Below are 17,598 nucleotides of genomic sequence, written 5' to 3'. Positions count from 1 at the left end.
GTGTGATAATAACATAAAGTTAAAACATAATTACCCCATAACAACAAAAACACCAACTACAACTAAAGTACAACAAGCAATACCATGGAAAGAAAATATTACAAGAAATACTACTAGTTTAATATTTTAAATAGCATCATCATAAATGTACACACAACTTAAGTATTTCTAGTGCTTAACACTAAGGCTTAGCGTACTACTAGCTTAACATTACAACACAATCATGTACAAATTCACACGAACCTTAAGTATTTCAAAATTTTACACTATGACTTAACAACAACAACAATAACAACAACAAGAGTACAACAAGCAATTCCCTGGAAAGAAAAATATTACAAAAAAATACTACTAGTTTAACATTCTAAATCCAGCATCATATACAAATTAGCATACAACTTAAGTATTTCCAGAGCTTAATACTACGGCTTACAATACTATATCATACTACTAGCTTAACATTACAATACCATCATATACAAATTCACACGTACCTTAAGTATTTCAAAATTTTACACTGTCACTCACAGTAGATTGAGCAGCCCAATTACTAACTATTATCTTAGCATTGTAAATACAGCACGTTCATATACAAATTCACAGTTTTTTACATAATTCAGATGCCTTAATACTACAATTACTGAGGAATGAGCGATGCTAGTAATGCCATTCCTTGTGCAGCCAGTCCCTGCTATGATTGGAGTGAAAACGTTGCTCATAGGGTCGGTTGGTGCATGCATTTCAGTGGGTTTGACAGACTGATATGTAATAGCAACTTCTGGCTCGGTGAGGAAAGTAACGGGAAACTACCTCACTCCTCATTTCCCTAGTACGCCTCTTCAGTGATGCCTAAGCCATCTATGACAGCTGACGGCAGAACTGCAGAGGATCCAACCAGCCTTAGGGCTGAAGACTGAACATACAATACTATAATTTACAGTGCAATAAAATATGACACCATCACATAGAAATTTACACACAATTTACAGAATGCTGGAGTCTATTCTCGAAGCATCTTATATTTTTGGGGAAAGCCTCTAAGACAGCTGGAGGTAATGAATTTCAGTCATCTATTCCCCAATTTATGAACAAATATTTACCATAGTTAGTTTTCTGCGGTCTACCTTTTACTTTTATGTAACAGGGATTTTCTAGTCGACTGTTCAACTCTCCCCAAGCTGGCTTATTTGTGTAAGCATTATACGTGGCACATAACCGAGTTCGCTTCCTTCTAGTCCCCAGTGTCTCCCACCCAAGTTTTTCTATCATACTTGTCACACTACTTCTAGGATTGAAATCATTAAGCACGAATCTTGCAGCCTTTCGCTGTACCATCTCAAGTTCCTTAATGGGTCCTATTTGTAGAACCTTGCATGGATGCGGATATCCACGATGTTAAGTATATTGGCGGATGCAAACTGTTTGATAGTGTGGATAATTCTGCTGATAATTTCTAAATAATGAAGTTTATTAATTTTCACTCAGGTATACTCTTATTTTTGCTTGTGGTTAGGTGATCCTTGACAGTGGTATGAAAGAATGGTGATATACAAAGAGACTTGAGACCATAAAGCCATAAATCTGACCTAAGCCTAACTGGCTCTTGCACGCCATTAATGGAAGGAAGGAGCAAAGGTCAATACATCGGTAGTTGTTGCAAGAGAAAATCCCTCATTTAACCTGTGACTGTGGGGAGTTTGGTACCAGGAATCAGACCTGTTGTATTATGTTAAAAGATCTATCCATTTCAATACCTTGGGTGTTATATTGCAGTCTAATATACACAGTTGCGAAGCTCTGATGATATTTTTCATCCGAGCCGACTACAGCGCTCCAAGCAGTGAGGTAGAGGAAACGATGTACGTTTACATACTACCACTACAGTCCAAAATGGTCATAACTTCTGAACCATTCATGCAAATGTCCTGACAAGGTTATTGTAATCCTTATAAAATATTGGAGGAGGTCAAACAATTTATTTCGATGAGGAGTTCAAGGATAATACCAAAATATTTATTTAATTTTAAGGAGTTTTTTACTGCGGACTATAACATAAAATCACTTCTAGAGGGCAACCGGTTGGAAGTAGGTATATACCATCGCAGACTTTTTTGTAAAGGTTTCTATGCTCTACAATTCGTATGCTTACACTTGGGGTTTATTGTTGATGGTTCACGCAGCGTGAGCCAAAAAAGCAAGTGACCGATAGACATTTTTGTCTCTTTCTTCGTATTTACTGTATATCGGACCACGGATACTGTATTATTTCACGAGCTTCAAAATATATTAAGTTATTAGCACATAATAATGTTAATGTTATTGGTTTTACGTCCTACTAACTACATATTTGAGCACCTTCACCACCAGACTGAGACAGGATCAAACCTGCCATGTTGGGCTAAGAAGGCCAGTGCTCTACCATCTGAGTTGCTGCTCAGCCCAGCTATTAGCACATAACTTTCATTCAGTTATTTATATCTGACTCCTTTTTACTGTACGAGCTGTAATAATGGAGATATTAAAGAGTTATTACAAAGTGAATCAACAGCCAAACATTGTTGACGACAGTATCCCTGATCCGATATACAGTAAATACGAAGAGACAAAAAGGCCGATCGGTCACTTGCTTTCTTGGCTTACGCTGCCTAAACCGTCAACGATAGACTCCAAGTGTAACTGTACGAACTGTAGAGCATAGAAACCTCTACAAAAAAAGTCTGCAACGGTATATACCTATTTCCAACCGGTTGCCCTCTAGAAGCGATTTTATGTTCTAGTCCGCGGTAAAAAAAACTCCTTAAAATTAAATAAATATTTTGATATTATCCTGAACTCCTCATCAAAATATTTCAAACTATTTCATAAGGATTACAATAAGCTTGTCAGGACATTATTTGCATGAATGGTTCAGACGTTATGACCATTTTAGACTGTAGTGGTAATGCGTTCCCTGTTGTCTGCTAACAAGTTACCTCTACCTCGCCGCTAGAGGTGCTAGTGTTGCTCAAGCTGTCAAAAGGATGAACTTTCCTCTTATTAGAGCTTCGCGACTATATATATTAGACTGAGGTTATATACTGTAGTTAATATTTACAATATCCGCAGATAAAAATTCGCGGATGCGGATAATATTTTTTATATCCGCACTGCTCCATAATCCAGGACTGGCCTAATGTTGTAAAAAAAAAAAATACCCAGAATAGGGCTGTCTCATGCAGCCAGTTAGGAAATGGAAGTGCAGAAAGTAAAAGACAAATCTACAACATGCAGTCTTTTGACTTAAAAAATTACAGCTCACCTGGTGGCCATAACTGTTTACATCAAATCTTAAAGGTCTGACACTATGATAAAATGGTTCAAGTCCTGCTGGTGGATAAGATTTTCACCAGACTGTTGGCTAGGAGAGTAGATAACTTGTCAAAAATCTGAGGTCAATTCCAAGCCTCTCCGCTGTGTTCATATGAAGTGAAGGCATACGAGACTGTAGATAGAGACTATATGCCTTGAGCAGACCCCTTGGTGTTGTCTGACAAGAGTAGGCTATGTGCCGACACTGGGTTTCATGTTATCCCTACCTCATCGTCATCACCTTCATCACACACCCACACACCCAGATGTGCAGGAAACACACGGACATCAAACAGAGAGACCTGCACCAGGCCTCTCCGGAGACCACAGTTGATCAATCAATCAATCAATCAATCAATCAATCAATCAATCAATCAATCAATCAATCAATCAATCAATCAATCAATCAATCGCTTAAGAAAACTGTCTAATGATCTTCACTAGTCCTAACATGTTTGCTCATAAGCTTGGGAGCAAAGTTGACTCTTATATTGTAAAACTATTAATGAAATAATATTTTGCATCAAATATATTCACACATTCCACTTTTATCAATTTCAACATATACAGGAAGGAATTCTCTTTACTTTGGAAATAAGATTATTTTCCATCATATGCTAGAGTTTGCAGTTAGGATCATGCAATAGAGTCATTTCCCTGACATCTCACACAAGAATCTTTGTATATACTAACAGTCCTACCAATACAAGTTAAAATTTAATTTAATCTTAGTTTTTTTTAAAAAACTTAAAACTGACATGTCCAACGTAAAAATTAACTTACCGTTAAATACACCATAGTAAATGCTGAGTAAGAGGAATGTCCGGAAGGAAAAGACAACCTTATAGGAGAAAAGAAAAATGTTAGTAATTCTAATAATGAACAAATATGAAAATATAATTATTTCCATACAGTTCATATTCCTGTACACATTACCTCATTTCCTTCAGAAGATGTTGATCAGAACCCAGACAAGTGAACTTTTCTATGTACACATTCTGCATATTAGGATTAGAGCAATTGACATCAGGTTTACAAACATCAAAGAAGTGTGGCCGTAGACGACCAATAGAATATTTAGCTATGTCTGTAGTCAGATGGGAACATGCCACTCCAAATCCAAATATTCCAATTACTTTGTAACAATTCCACAACCAAGGATGTATTGTCCTTCCAAGAAACATTCTAGCAACTTGACCATTTGATCTTCGAAACTGGACGTATTCAACTGTCAGGAACTGTGGACAGATTAATTGCATAAGATAAGCTACATTTGTATTAGCACATTTTTCAAGCATATACTTGACCTTTTGTCTGGAATTAAGGAAGGACACTTAGTTTCACAATTACTAGAGACAACTACCAACAAAGAATTAGCCTGAAATCTGAAAGAACATTTGACTGCTAATACTATTGCTAATATTATTAAAACTAAAACAAGCTTATACCACATATGTAAAATTTTCATGAAAATAACAAAAATTAGGCTTCGATTTTCATAGGTCTAGAGAAAGCATCTCTCGCTGCTGTCGATATAGGCCTTACATGGGAACATAGAGACTACTGGATTCACTTTATATGAAAGTTTAAAAAGTTAACAGTATTTTCATGGAAAAAGGAAAAAAAAGTAGTAGTTAAAGGAAGGTAAGTGTCATGAAAGACGAAAAAAGAGACTTTGTAGCTCTCACAAATCTAGTACCAGTAACGATGTGTGTAATAATAGCAGTTACAATAAATTCTGTATTAAATGTAAGCAGTAGTTTAAACCATGATGTTTGGAGTCAAAATACATAATGATGACAGGGTAGAATTTATTGTTGGAATAATTCGAGCCATAAGTTTAAATAGAGAATGCCTTATTCTGGAAGCTGTGCACAACTCCTGTCATAATACAGTGGAACCTTGGATTGCGAGCATAATTCGTTCTGGCAACATGCTTGTAATCCAAAGCGCTCGTATATCAAAGCAAGTTTTCCCGTAAGAAACACTTGTACCGCGGATGATTCGTCCGCAACACAAAAATATTTATTCGCATACCATTTCTAAAACAAAATATAACGTAAAATAAATTAAAGTGTACTTTTTCTTACAATAGAATTATTGTTATGTGAGGGAGACGAGAGATGACATGAGAAGAGTTACTGTGTAGCACGAATTTCACTAACGGAACCACTGCTATCTGTTGGCTCACTGGAATTGTTTTCTTTTCGTGCAACTTTAATGAGGAACCTGTCCAATGACTGTTGCTTTTGCCTGTTTTTGAGGATTTCACGAAAATGTAACATTGTATTGAACTGATTCATCGCTCGCACTGCTACAGCCTTATTCGGGTGGTGTTTTTCTACAAAATTTTTCACCGTTTCTCACATTTTGCACTTATCCCGAATCTCAGTTGAAGTGAGAGACTCCACTGACTTTTCCTCCTCCTCTTCCCTGGACGAAATCTCCATAACTTCCTCCTGTTGTTTCGCGATGCAGGTCCATCAGTTCCGTTGGTGGTCAGTTACTGGCTATGTTCTTCCACCAGCTCTTGAATGTCCACGTCATTCACCTCCAGCCCCATAGTCTTCCCTAAGGACACAATTTCATCGACAATCAGCGGGTTATTGTCACCAACAATCCCCTCAAAGTCACGTCCAAGAACAGTCAGGCCACAGCTTTCCACAAGCGGAAGTGAGAATTCTCTTGGCGACTCCATCCCAGAGTTTATCGGTGATCTTCAGGCAGTTGACGATGGGGAAATGATTTCTCCCAAACTCTCGGAGGGTAAGGTTCGTTTCTTCGATCACTTCGAAGCATCGCTGAAATAGTGCTTTGGTGTATAGCTTCTTGAAATTCAAAATAACTTGCTGATCCATAGGCTGGAGTAGTGGAGTAGTGTTCGCATGAAGAAACTTAACCTTAACGAACTTGAATTCCTCCACTAAGTCGTCCTCAAGGCCTTAAGGCCTGGAGGATGAGCAGGAGCATTGTCCATAACCAGCAAGACTTTGAGCAGCAGATTATGTTCTAAAAGGTAGTTCTTCACTACAGGACCAAAGACCTTGTTCATCCATTCAACAAATGAACAGGGGAGGGGAAAACGTAGGCACATGTGACGCTCATATTGCGGAACCTCACTCGCTTATCAAGTTACAATTTATCTAAAATGTTTGCTCGTCTTGCAAAACACTTGTAGACCAAGTTACTCGCATTCCAAGGTTTCACTGTATATTGTGCCATTTCCTCCAAAACTGCTGTGGATTTTTAACACCACAACGATACTTAGAAAGTGTTTTAAACTTTAGGAACATTTTCCACTTTAAGAAAAAAAAAAAAGACTGGCATGATCAAGAATATTCTTGTGGATGTAGTGTTCAACCAAAATCAAAGTGAAATTAACATTCTACTTGAATATCATGAAGTACAATGTATTGCATTAAACAAAAATATATAATGAGTCAGTACACTGCTCAGAATAAAAGGGAATGGTACTTCTGTATCGTTCATGTCCACAGTAAGAAGTAAATGCAATTATTCATTTTCCATCATGTCTGTCTGTGCGTCCATCTGTATGTATGTACGCGCATCATGAGAAAATGGCTACACAGAATTTAATGAAAATCAGCATGTAAAGTTGGAGAATAAGACAATACAATCTAGGCTATAAATAATTATATTCACACTGAGTGAAATGGTAGTTTAGGAGAAGGCCTACCTAAAATTTAATTCTCAAATATTTATGTTATTAGTGGTGCTATCGATAAATACTACATAACAAAAAAGTTATAAAAATACAATTTCTGATCATTTATGTCTTATACACTCTTACCGTACCAGTTACGATTGCAGAAATATTCATGAATTTAGATTTTTCTGGCTTAGTCCATAGAAACACTGAGGATCACGAACGTGAAAATATTGTTCAATCGTGTTAATTGGTGATGGTTTATGTTGTAACTGTCTTAAGGTGAAAAACCTATTGGTCAAAAGTCTATATCGACAAGGCAAATTGCGAAGATTACTATCAGAATGAGAAAAAACATGAAAGGACAATCGCTTTAAGAATAAGACGAGGGAGTTATGAAAGGAGGAAGGACTCCCTCAACATTGAATGCCCTAATATCACAGTCAGAAGAAAACTAAATCTGAAGGCCCACAATATCAAAAGTCCATAAAAATGATCTACAATAACATTACATTGACTAGTGTTTGTTGTAATGTGCTTTGACTCTTCTGCTGCCACTCATCTCCAATAGATGGTAGCATGTCATTTCTCTGGTTCATACACGTCCTGATAACTAATGGTACGTTGCACATGGGTTTATCACAGTATTCCAGGTATTCCATCCCTGTTACGCAACGCCAATATGAATAGGCAGTGTGCATACTTAACAGGAAACGGCAGAGCAGTCGGTATTCACTGCTATCAGTAGCCGGGTGATTCCATTGGAACTTGGCATTGTTAGAATGCCAGCATAGTACTGTTCGTGAAAAGTGAGAAACTATGTCGTTCATCACTTGATCGAGCATTTGATACAATAGCACTGCTTTTAACCACGACATACCAGTCAGTTAATATTGTATTTTGACAAGAATACTGACGTCATTATAAGACCTATGTCAAGTTCAGTGTAATGTTTGCCTGTGTCTGTTACAGCATCATGGGAAAGTGGATGGGCGGATTTTAATGAAACTTGTTATTTTAGTTTAGAATAAGGCAGAGTAGGATCTTCGGTATAAGTTGTTCAAAATATTTCAGCAGGAGGACGTGCTTCAGAAGGTGCCTAAAGCATAAAATTTGATTTAGCACTCTTATGGTTTTACATGAAAATAGCTCATGGTGAATATTTGTCCAATACCTTTTTCTAATACAATGAAACATAAGGGAAATATCAGTGGCAGTCATATGAGAGTTGACCTAGAGCCAGTAACTAACTCTATAGAATGTAAAGATAATTGCTGTGGAGATTGTTTCAGCAACATTTTAAAAGCTTTGTACATCTTCAAGTATTTTTTTAATATTAACCCGATACTTGGCTGTTTTTGTGCCTCAGATCTGGGGAGTGGACAAAGACGTAATCGAGCACATGCTACACAACTGTCCCGTCAACAACAGGTACTACAGCTAGAAATTTCATATATTGTTTTTAAACATATTCACTCCCGCGAACATCACTTGTGAGAGACCATATTCAACCTGTTGGATAAAATTTTGCATGGCCTAGCAAAATTTAAACCAAGCTCCAATGGCATATTTTGTTGTAGTTATGCTTCTAATCAATAGATGGCAGATCTATACAGTGGGTATGCATTTCACTCTGCTTACATGCAAACCATGTATCTGCTATTTGTTATTTGAATAAAGGTTGAGATGGAGCAATTGAGATGCCTCATTCTGTTTCTAAGCATGTATTGCGAGTGTTGCCAAGTGTATTGTGAAATAGACAACAAGCTACGGCCTACAAGGGAAGTCTGAAAATGGATGAAATACTGGAGGTGTTGATCAATGACGACTTGGGTGATGAATTTACCTTATCCTTGTTGAAAGAAAAAATTACAGTGACAGAGAATTTCAAGAACTACCTACAGAATGCAACCCAAGAAAAGTTTTAGTACCCAATAGAGATCCACTATATAGGCCATGCTCACCACCATTCAAAGCTAATTCAGGGCTAAATGTTCCAATAGATAATTGTACTGATGGTATGTCTTTTGTGAATTTATTTATTTTCAAGGATTTTTTATATTTATTTGTAAACAAACTACCACATATGCCAGTCAGGTGATCAGTGCTTAACCTAACACTGTTGTGTACAAACATGAAGGTCTGTACAAAATTTCCAATATTTAAGTTCACTACCTTAGAGGCAATGATCAAGAATATCCAGTGATGTACAGCAAGATCTAAGGGGTAGTGATCAAGAATATCCAATGATGTACAGCAAGATTTAAGGGGTAATGATCAAGAATATCTAATGAAGTACAGCAGGAGTTTGAAACAGCACGGTTTTTAAATGGCTCGGCTGGTCATTTAAATTGCAAATTTTAAGCGCGTATTGTGAGTGTTGCCAAGTGTACTGTGAAATAGAAAAGAAGCTATGGCCTACAAGGGAAGTTTGGAAATGGATGAAATACTGCAGGTGTTGATCAATGATGACTCGGGTGATGAATTTACCTTATTCTTGTTGAAAGAAAAAATTACGATGGCAATGAATTTGAAGAACTATCTACAGAATGCAACCTAGAAATTTTTTTTGTACCTGATACAGATCCACTATATAGGATGGCATTTCTGGACAGATAACGATGGCAAAGGTCCATTCAGCATCACCCTACCCGGCACTCTGGAGGGGTTCTATTATAATGATGATGATTTTGAGAATAACTACAAAATTAAATAAGCAATGATAATAATGATAATACATTTTTTTGCTAGGGGCTTTACGTCGCGCCGACACAGATAGGTCTTATGGCGACGATGGGATAGGAAAGGCCTAGGAGTTGGAAGGAAGCGGCCGTGGCCTTAATTAAGGTACAGCCCCAGCATTTGCCTGGTGTAAAAATGGGAAACCACGGAAAACCATTTTCAGGGCTGCCGATAGTGGGATTCGAACCTACTATCTCCCGGATGCAAGCTCACAGCCGCGCGCCTCTACGCGCACGGCCAAGTCGCCCGGTAATGATAATACAAATCAAATGCCCAGATATTCACAACCCACAGTATATTGACAACAAAACTTTCAGGACAAATATATTTGGTTTATTTTTGCATTTAAACTTTAAACTTTATATACCATATAGCTGGTAGTCAATGTGTTAACTGGCATCTCAAGCATTTCTGTTAACAATGTGCTTGGAAGTACCTTCAAGATTTGAGATGCCATTCTTACCGCCATAAACAAAATATTTATATCACATCAACACAGGCTGAAAATTTTACATTCTCATCTGATTTAAAAATAAAGGTGAAGTATGTTTATAGCATGGGTGTCAAACCTTGCCCACGCTAGAAATACATGGGCACAAGTATCTTCCCCTCAGTCCATTTGCACTTCCCCATGTTGCTGTCTCAGGGCTGTGCATGCCTACCAATCACAGGTTTCAGTTACCAATTTTGGTCTACAAGCACTGGTTGAAATAGGTCGAGTGGAAGCACAGGAAGATTATTTTGAGAATAACTACACACATTGGTGTTTGCTGACAATGCAGCCATCTGAGGAAAGACAGAAGTAGAGGTACAAACTAGGATGGATGAATGGGTAGCGAAGTTCAAACAGTATAAGATGATGTAGCTTCTGACATGATTAAGTAAATAAATACGGGCCGGTTCTACCACCTACGAGTAATGTAGCGCGCAACTTGCCCTCTGCGTAAAAAGCTATTTCCATTCAACCACTCCCAGGTAGCACTATGGCAGCATAAACCTTACTTACCCGGCACGTAGTTTATCAGCCACTTTGAGGGCCCGATAAGACTTTTACAATTTGCTTCACGTCCCACCGACACAGATAGGTCTTATGGCGACGATGGGACAGGGAGGGGCTAGGAGTGGAAAAGAAGCGGCCGTGGCCTTAATTAAGGTATAGCCCCACCATTTGCTTGCTGTGAAAATGGGAAACCACAGAAAACCATCCTCAGGGCTCAAACCCACTATCTCCCGAATACTGAGATAAGACTTTACCAGCCAGGCAAGTTTTGAGAGCTGAACATTATTAGCTGTATTTCTGGTGACATATAGCTTAAATCAGCTTGGTATGCTGATAAAAGCATGATAACGTAACAGTGATCGATATAATATTCCAGGATTTTGAACATGTAATGCTTCCCGCGAATTGCAATGGTTACACCAGCCTCTAGCATTGATAGTGTCGGAGACACATTTTATACGTCAAGCTTTTGCAAAGAAACTCTACAAGGATATAAAATCAAAAGCTATTTGGAAATCATTTCAAATGGGCTTTAATTTTCTAATTTTAATTTTTCAGTTTTCAGACACCAGGCATAAGTGAGAGTATATGTATCTCAATTACCCCAAGCGTCCTCATAGCACAATGGCTAATACGCTCGCTTCATAATATGAGGTATACAAGTTCGAGTCTTCATTATGCCGAATATTTTTAATTTTCATTATTAGTGCTGTATTCATCTGTATGCTTCTTTTCATACGCTCTTCTGTAAATAATATATTTCATTGAAATGTTTAATCACAATATTATGTCTACTAGGAAAACGCTTTATATGTGTGCTACTTATAGAAAGTGATGTTATGATTAATTCCAATCATCATTATAGTAGTAAAGCATATAGGACTGACGCCCAGGTAGCGAATCTCTATCAGTTGTTTACCTAGTCTTCTCGTAAATGATTTCAAAGGGATTGGAAACTATTCCATTCCTGAATTCCTCTTCCTATAAATGGATATTTACCCCGATTAGTTCTTTATATTTACAGTATCTTCCAACTTTATCTTCATAAAGTTTAACATTAGAATGAAATGCATTATCAAAAACTGGAAGCATGTGGAACTAAACGAGGTCACAGAGCTAGTTGCAAATAGAGGATTGTGGAGATACTTAATCAATTCACAGAAGCCTGCAGATAGAATGCTCAAAGGCAATAAGTCCATAAGGAAGATGTGTGCATGCGTGTGTGTACGTATATGGAAGCACGTAAAAGAGAGCTAAGAACAACGGCAGGGAACAAAAATAAATTTTTAAATGTAAACTAGAAAGACGAAGAGAACTTGCGTACCTTCTATTATGGAGCGAGCGACTTGACCAATCTACTATGAGAATACTTCCCAAAACGCTGCCTTACATGACAGGTTATAACTGGCATAAAAAAATGTAATCTCATGATTTTAATCCCAATTAGGTATTGATTTTGAAGCTCACAGATTAAAATCACAAAAGCTTGACATAAATCGTTGTCCATAACTCTTAGGCTTTTTGGTGATAATCAGCATATGCAAGCATAGGAAAATAAGACAATCAAAATGAGCTTCATACATCTAACGATAAATAGCACATCACTCGAAAGTGAGAAGTCGCTGAAAATCAGTCTAGCCAACCCCGTATATCGGTGTCTAGCTCCGGGTAGCTACCTAGTGCTTGCGCGGAGTTGAGTGCACGCAAACCAAAGTACCAGCTGATTTACACCCCCAGGTAGTTTACCTCCCGCGCAGCTGTCAGTCAGTATTTCCAGCAGATTATCGAACCAACCCTAAGGTGAAAATTAGTACAACAAAAATTGTTCCGAAAATAAGTAAAGAGGCATATAAATCTTGAAGGTGAAAACATTCAATGTGTACAGGTATTCAAATACCTGGGCAGCACGATTTCCAGCAGGGGTACTGCAGATAAGGAAATAGTAAACAAAGTGGCTAGCAGTTCCAACATCTACAACCTCGTGAGACATCTACTTTGGGGCAACGAGGTGCCCATGGGAAACAAGATGACTCTGTATAAGTCATACTTTGTGCCCATTCTCACAGACAGTCTAGAAACATGTACACTGAATGAGGAAGAAGGGTTGTGCAGGCATGTGAAATTAAGTTTCTATGAACTACCCTCCAAAGAAAAACAAGCCAGGACCGTGTACGGAACGACATCAGAATGGAACTGGAAGTAGACCAAGACTCATTCAGCATTATCCTACCCAGCATGCTGAAGGGGTTCTATTATAATAATGATGATGATTTTGAGAATAACTACAAAATTAAAAAAATAATGATAACAACAGTGCATAAATATAAAACAAATCAAATGCCTAGATATTCACAACCTACAGTATATTGACAACAAAACTTTCAGGACAAATATATTGGTTTATTTTTTTAATATTTAAACTCTGTGCCGCAGCCTTACAATATATCACCTTCATCAGAATAACACACTTACATTCAGTTGATTGTGCGGTCTGTGGTCAAATGTACATGTTTCAGTGCATTATACTGATGAATTTATATAAAATCAAGTACGTGTAGTCGAATAGTTGCAACAAAATGAAAGTGATAAAACAAAATAAAATGTTGATGATACACAGCTGTTGATTGGTTGAAGTTCCTCATATTCTTACGTTGGATTGGGCATTGAAACCAGGAGGTAATTAGCCAAGACAAAATCAAGTATGGGAAATGCAAGAATTGGTATAATAATGAACGAGAAATTAAAGCAGCGGGTTAGTTACTATGATCAGCACAGCAAACTGATTATTGTTTTAAAGATATACACCAAGCCGGTGCCCACCATCGCCTGAGGATGGTTGCCAAGTTGTACTTCCTCTTAAAACAATCATCACCAAGCTCGATAACTGCAGTCGCTTAAGTGCGGCCAGTATCCAGTGATCGGAAGATAGTGGGTTCGAACCCTATTGTCGGCAGCCCTGGTTTTCCGTGGTTTCCCATTTTCACACCAGGCAAATGCTGGGGCTGTACCTTAATTAAGGCCACGGTCGCTTCCTTCCCATTCCTAGGCCTTTCGTATCCCATCATCGCCATAAGACATATCTGTGTCGGTGCGACGTAAAGCAAAAAAAAAAAGACTTATCACCATCACTGCTTTGTTTATGCCTGCTTGTTCAACCAAAAACAAAGAAATTGAAAGAATATACAAAGAGAGAAAGTTTAATACAATATGTAAAAGAAGATGAAAATCTAATTGTGATGGGAGACTGTAATTCAGTGGGAGGCCAAAGAAATGAAAGAAGTTGACTGGTAACATTCTGCACTGATCATAGACTAATTTTCCTTGCTAACACTGCTTCAAAAACCTGTATACATGGAAGAGGCCTGAAGACATTGGAAGATATCTTATAGACTTCATTATGGTTAGGTAGAGATCCAGAAACCAGGTGCTGGATAGACTTCATTATGGTTAGGTAGAGATCCAGAAACCAGGTGCTGGATAGACTTCATTATGGTTAGGTAGAGATCCAGAAACCAGGTGCAGGATTGCAGGATCAGATGTGGTTTTCAACCACCAGGATTGTCTGGTTTAAACGAGGTGTATTTTTTAATAAACAATCTTTATTTTGTATTTATAATACTAAAAAATTAGTTCAATTCAATCATTCAATAATCTATTCATATCAACCTAATGAGCAAATGGAAATTCCCATTCTGAGGGAAACCTTTTTTAAAATGCTGGTAAGTTTATGAAACTTAGTGGCAGAGTGTAAACGTGTTACTTGTTGGACCTTGGCTTTTGAGTATTTTAACTCAACAAGCTGATACGATTGTTAGAAAATGTGATATGTTTGGCTTTTATTTGAAGTTAAAAAGGAATTAAAGAAAGAGTGAAGGTCAAATGCAAATAATAATAATAATAATAATAATAATAATAATAATAATAATAATGCCAGGCTGAGTGGCTCAGACGGTTGAGGCGCTGGCCTTCTGACCCCAACTTGGCAGGTTCAATACTGGCTCAGACCGGTGGTATTTGAAGGTGCTCAAATACGTCAGCCTCATGGCAGTAGATTTACTGGCACGTAAAAGAACTCCTGCGGGACTAAATTCTGGCACCTCGGCATCTCCAAAGACCAAAAAAGTAGTTAGTGGGACGTAAAGCAAAATAGCATTATTATTATTATTATTAATAATAATAATAAATGTGGTTATGAAGTAGAGGTCCAAGCCATCAGAATGAAAAATCATTTAGCAAAATGTGTGCACATGTAAGTTGGAGACAGTGAAAATAATGGAGGCAAGATATTTTCCAAAATGAATTTTTGTTTTAAAACAAATTACAGAAATAGTTCAAAGAATAAAAATAAAAACTGCACATATAATTTCCAGTAATGTATTCAATAATTCTGCTTTAAAATTATAAAGATCAGGATGTCATCACTAGGGCCTGCATTTTTATGTAGGCCCAATATCAAAGTGTGAAAAATGTACGCTACATAAGAATGTAATAAATATCATTGAAATATGTAATTAAATATGTAATATTCATAAAATATGTAATGTTAATGCATTAATGTTACAAAAATGTTTGTGCATTATGACTGTACCGGGCGGTACACCTCCACGCCACTAGTTCAAATATTGCGCCAATTGAAACTCCTCTACAGGAGAAAGTCGGAACCTTAAAAAGCTGTATCAACTCACTGTTTCTCCGAAGATGGCTCTGTGTAAATTTTGATGTGTTTTTGTTTGGCATTGATCAAGAAGTGTGGACGTTCTCTACCAGATGTCTCTACAAAAACTATGGTAATACACACTGGTGCAATGGAATGAACTTTCTTGAAGAAATTTTGTATTCATAAGTTTTGTCTTTACTAAATTTTGTTCTGTCATTTGTGGGTTGGCAATATAAATCCTTTCATTCCGTCTGTTTTGAATGTAGCCAATCAGGAATTTCTGTAATTAATTTTCCACCAATAAGGTGTTTCTTCCTCGTCTTGTGTATTAGTTTTGCTGTTATCCAATAAAGGTTTGTGGGCGGGTTGTTATCATTCATGAAAGGTCTCGAACTTTCCACGAGGGTATAAAAACTGCTGATTTTCTTGTCTCCTGGCCACTTCAGTAACATCTTTCTTAGTGTGTGGATATGTAGCAGGGGGCGGGAAGCGCCTCTTTCTTCGGGCAACAGATCTCCAACAAGGTAATGGCCTTTTAACATCTGTATTTCTTGCTAGCTCAGCAGTTTAACTCTTGGGGAGGGTTCGAAACCTTTAACATGTAACCAATTCCTTTAAAATGTAAATTACTTTTCTGTATATGTAAAAACTTCAAATCCCTTTTCCATAAAGCAGGGATAGAGAGTGCTTCACCCTCTCGAGCTCCCTTTCATTTTGAAATCGAGGCGACTACGATTTCATAACCGTTTCGTCTCTTCCTTAATGTGTTAAAGTTTTTTCATACGAATCACCTCCCTAGCTTGGGATTAGCCCCTGTATATCGGTCTAGAGCCACTTAGGTTTTAATATTGTATATTTAGGAGTGCAAGTTCACGCCTCCAGTCCTTTCTGTACTTTGGGCCATTAACTTAACCTGATGTTTTGTTTTCTTCATGCGAAGGCCCTGTAGGATGGGTATTATATACCCCTGTTTCTTTGTATGCCTTGATGGCAGTTTAGATAAGAGTCTGTTATTGCCTTTATAGGCTTGAAAGATCGTGAGCGGGTCAGCTCTTTATGGTGTTGTGGTAAAGGTGCCTTAGAGAGGTTTGACGTTAATAGTTGGGAGCAAGTGCTCCTTGTATGAAGGGGTTTTCTGCCCCTGGGATCTTATCTGTAACCTGGCAAAGTTGAGCTTGCAGTTCAAGGAATGTAAAAAGGGGGTCGAAGCCAAAATCTTATAACGAACTGTAATTTGTAATTGCTTTATTTGTTGATCTGCTACTTGGTACCTGTTAATACTCTGTTATTTGTTGATTTTGAAAAGAAAATATAACCTTGTTAAAGTTTTAAATTAACTTTAATTTTGTAGTTGAGACCTATTCCAGCCCGCACCTTCTTTCACCTCTAACTACCACGGATATCTCCGTAACAATGACTTACGGTTAAGATATGAGACAATAAAATTGTTTTAAATACCTCCACATTTTATGACAAAGTTATCGTTGTTGCTTTAGATAATTTCCATAGTCCACCGTTCTCTAATTTTGACAGTAAGTATAGTTACTCATTAAATAATAAAATTAAAGCCATAATCAAAATACTTCAAAAATTTAAAAAGAATGCCACGCACTGTAAATTACGGAGTGCATAACCAACCCTTGTCTCTTTACAGGGTCGGGTATCAAGATGAATCGTCGTAAGTTTTTACAACTGGATGCCCTTCCCGACGTCAGCCTCATCAGCGGAGTTAATGAGATGAAATGAATGATGTGATATGGAAAGTAGGAAGGGAGAGGGTGAAACGCAGAGCCTACTCCTGTCGAAATGCACCAATGGGCCCGCTCAAGGCTTAACGTCACCATCTGACGGACGAATCACCATCAACAGCATCATATGCTCTTGCTCCGTGTAAACACTGGGGAGAGGTTTGGAATTTAATCCAGGCTTTTGACAAGCAATCTCGTGATCAAAAATTGTATACCAACACCTCTCCTACCCTACTGGCCAACATTCTGATGGTGAAATGTTTTTCGACCAACAGGACTTGAACCTGCTAACCACGGTGTCAGAGCATATAGACTTGACACCTTAACGATCATGGCCACTAGGCAAGCTGCACAGTAAATGGCGGAGTATTTTACACAATTTATTGTTGCCCTCATGCCCTGAAAGTGAAATAGGCATAAATAAGTGTTACTAAAT

The 17,598-nt window shown here is 37.7% G+C and overlaps 1 protein-coding gene across 1 annotated transcript in view; it reads right to left on the bottom strand.

Moving 5' to 3' along the window:
* wun (wunen) overlaps window positions 1-17,598 on the bottom strand; it is a 107,609-nt gene that overhangs the window by 74,363 nt on the left and 15,648 nt on the right. The window contains exons 3-4 of the mRNA XM_067147081.2: window positions 4,285-4,586; window positions 4,132-4,189 (exon numbers count right to left, since the gene is read on the bottom strand). Of these exons, the coding sequence (XP_067003182.2) occupies window positions 4,132-4,189; window positions 4,285-4,586 (360 nt within the window). The remainder of the gene's footprint in view (window positions 1-4,131; window positions 4,190-4,284; window positions 4,587-17,598) is intronic.

The sequence above is a fragment of the Anabrus simplex genome, chromosome 5 (genome assembly GCF_040414725.1).
Source record: "Anabrus simplex isolate iqAnaSimp1 chromosome 5, ASM4041472v1, whole genome shotgun sequence".
In the NCBI taxonomy this organism is placed as follows: Eukaryota; Metazoa; Arthropoda; class Insecta; order Orthoptera; family Tettigoniidae; genus Anabrus; species Anabrus simplex.
Note: the sequence above shows the minus strand (reverse complement) of the source record. Positions and strands in the feature narration are given on the sequence as shown.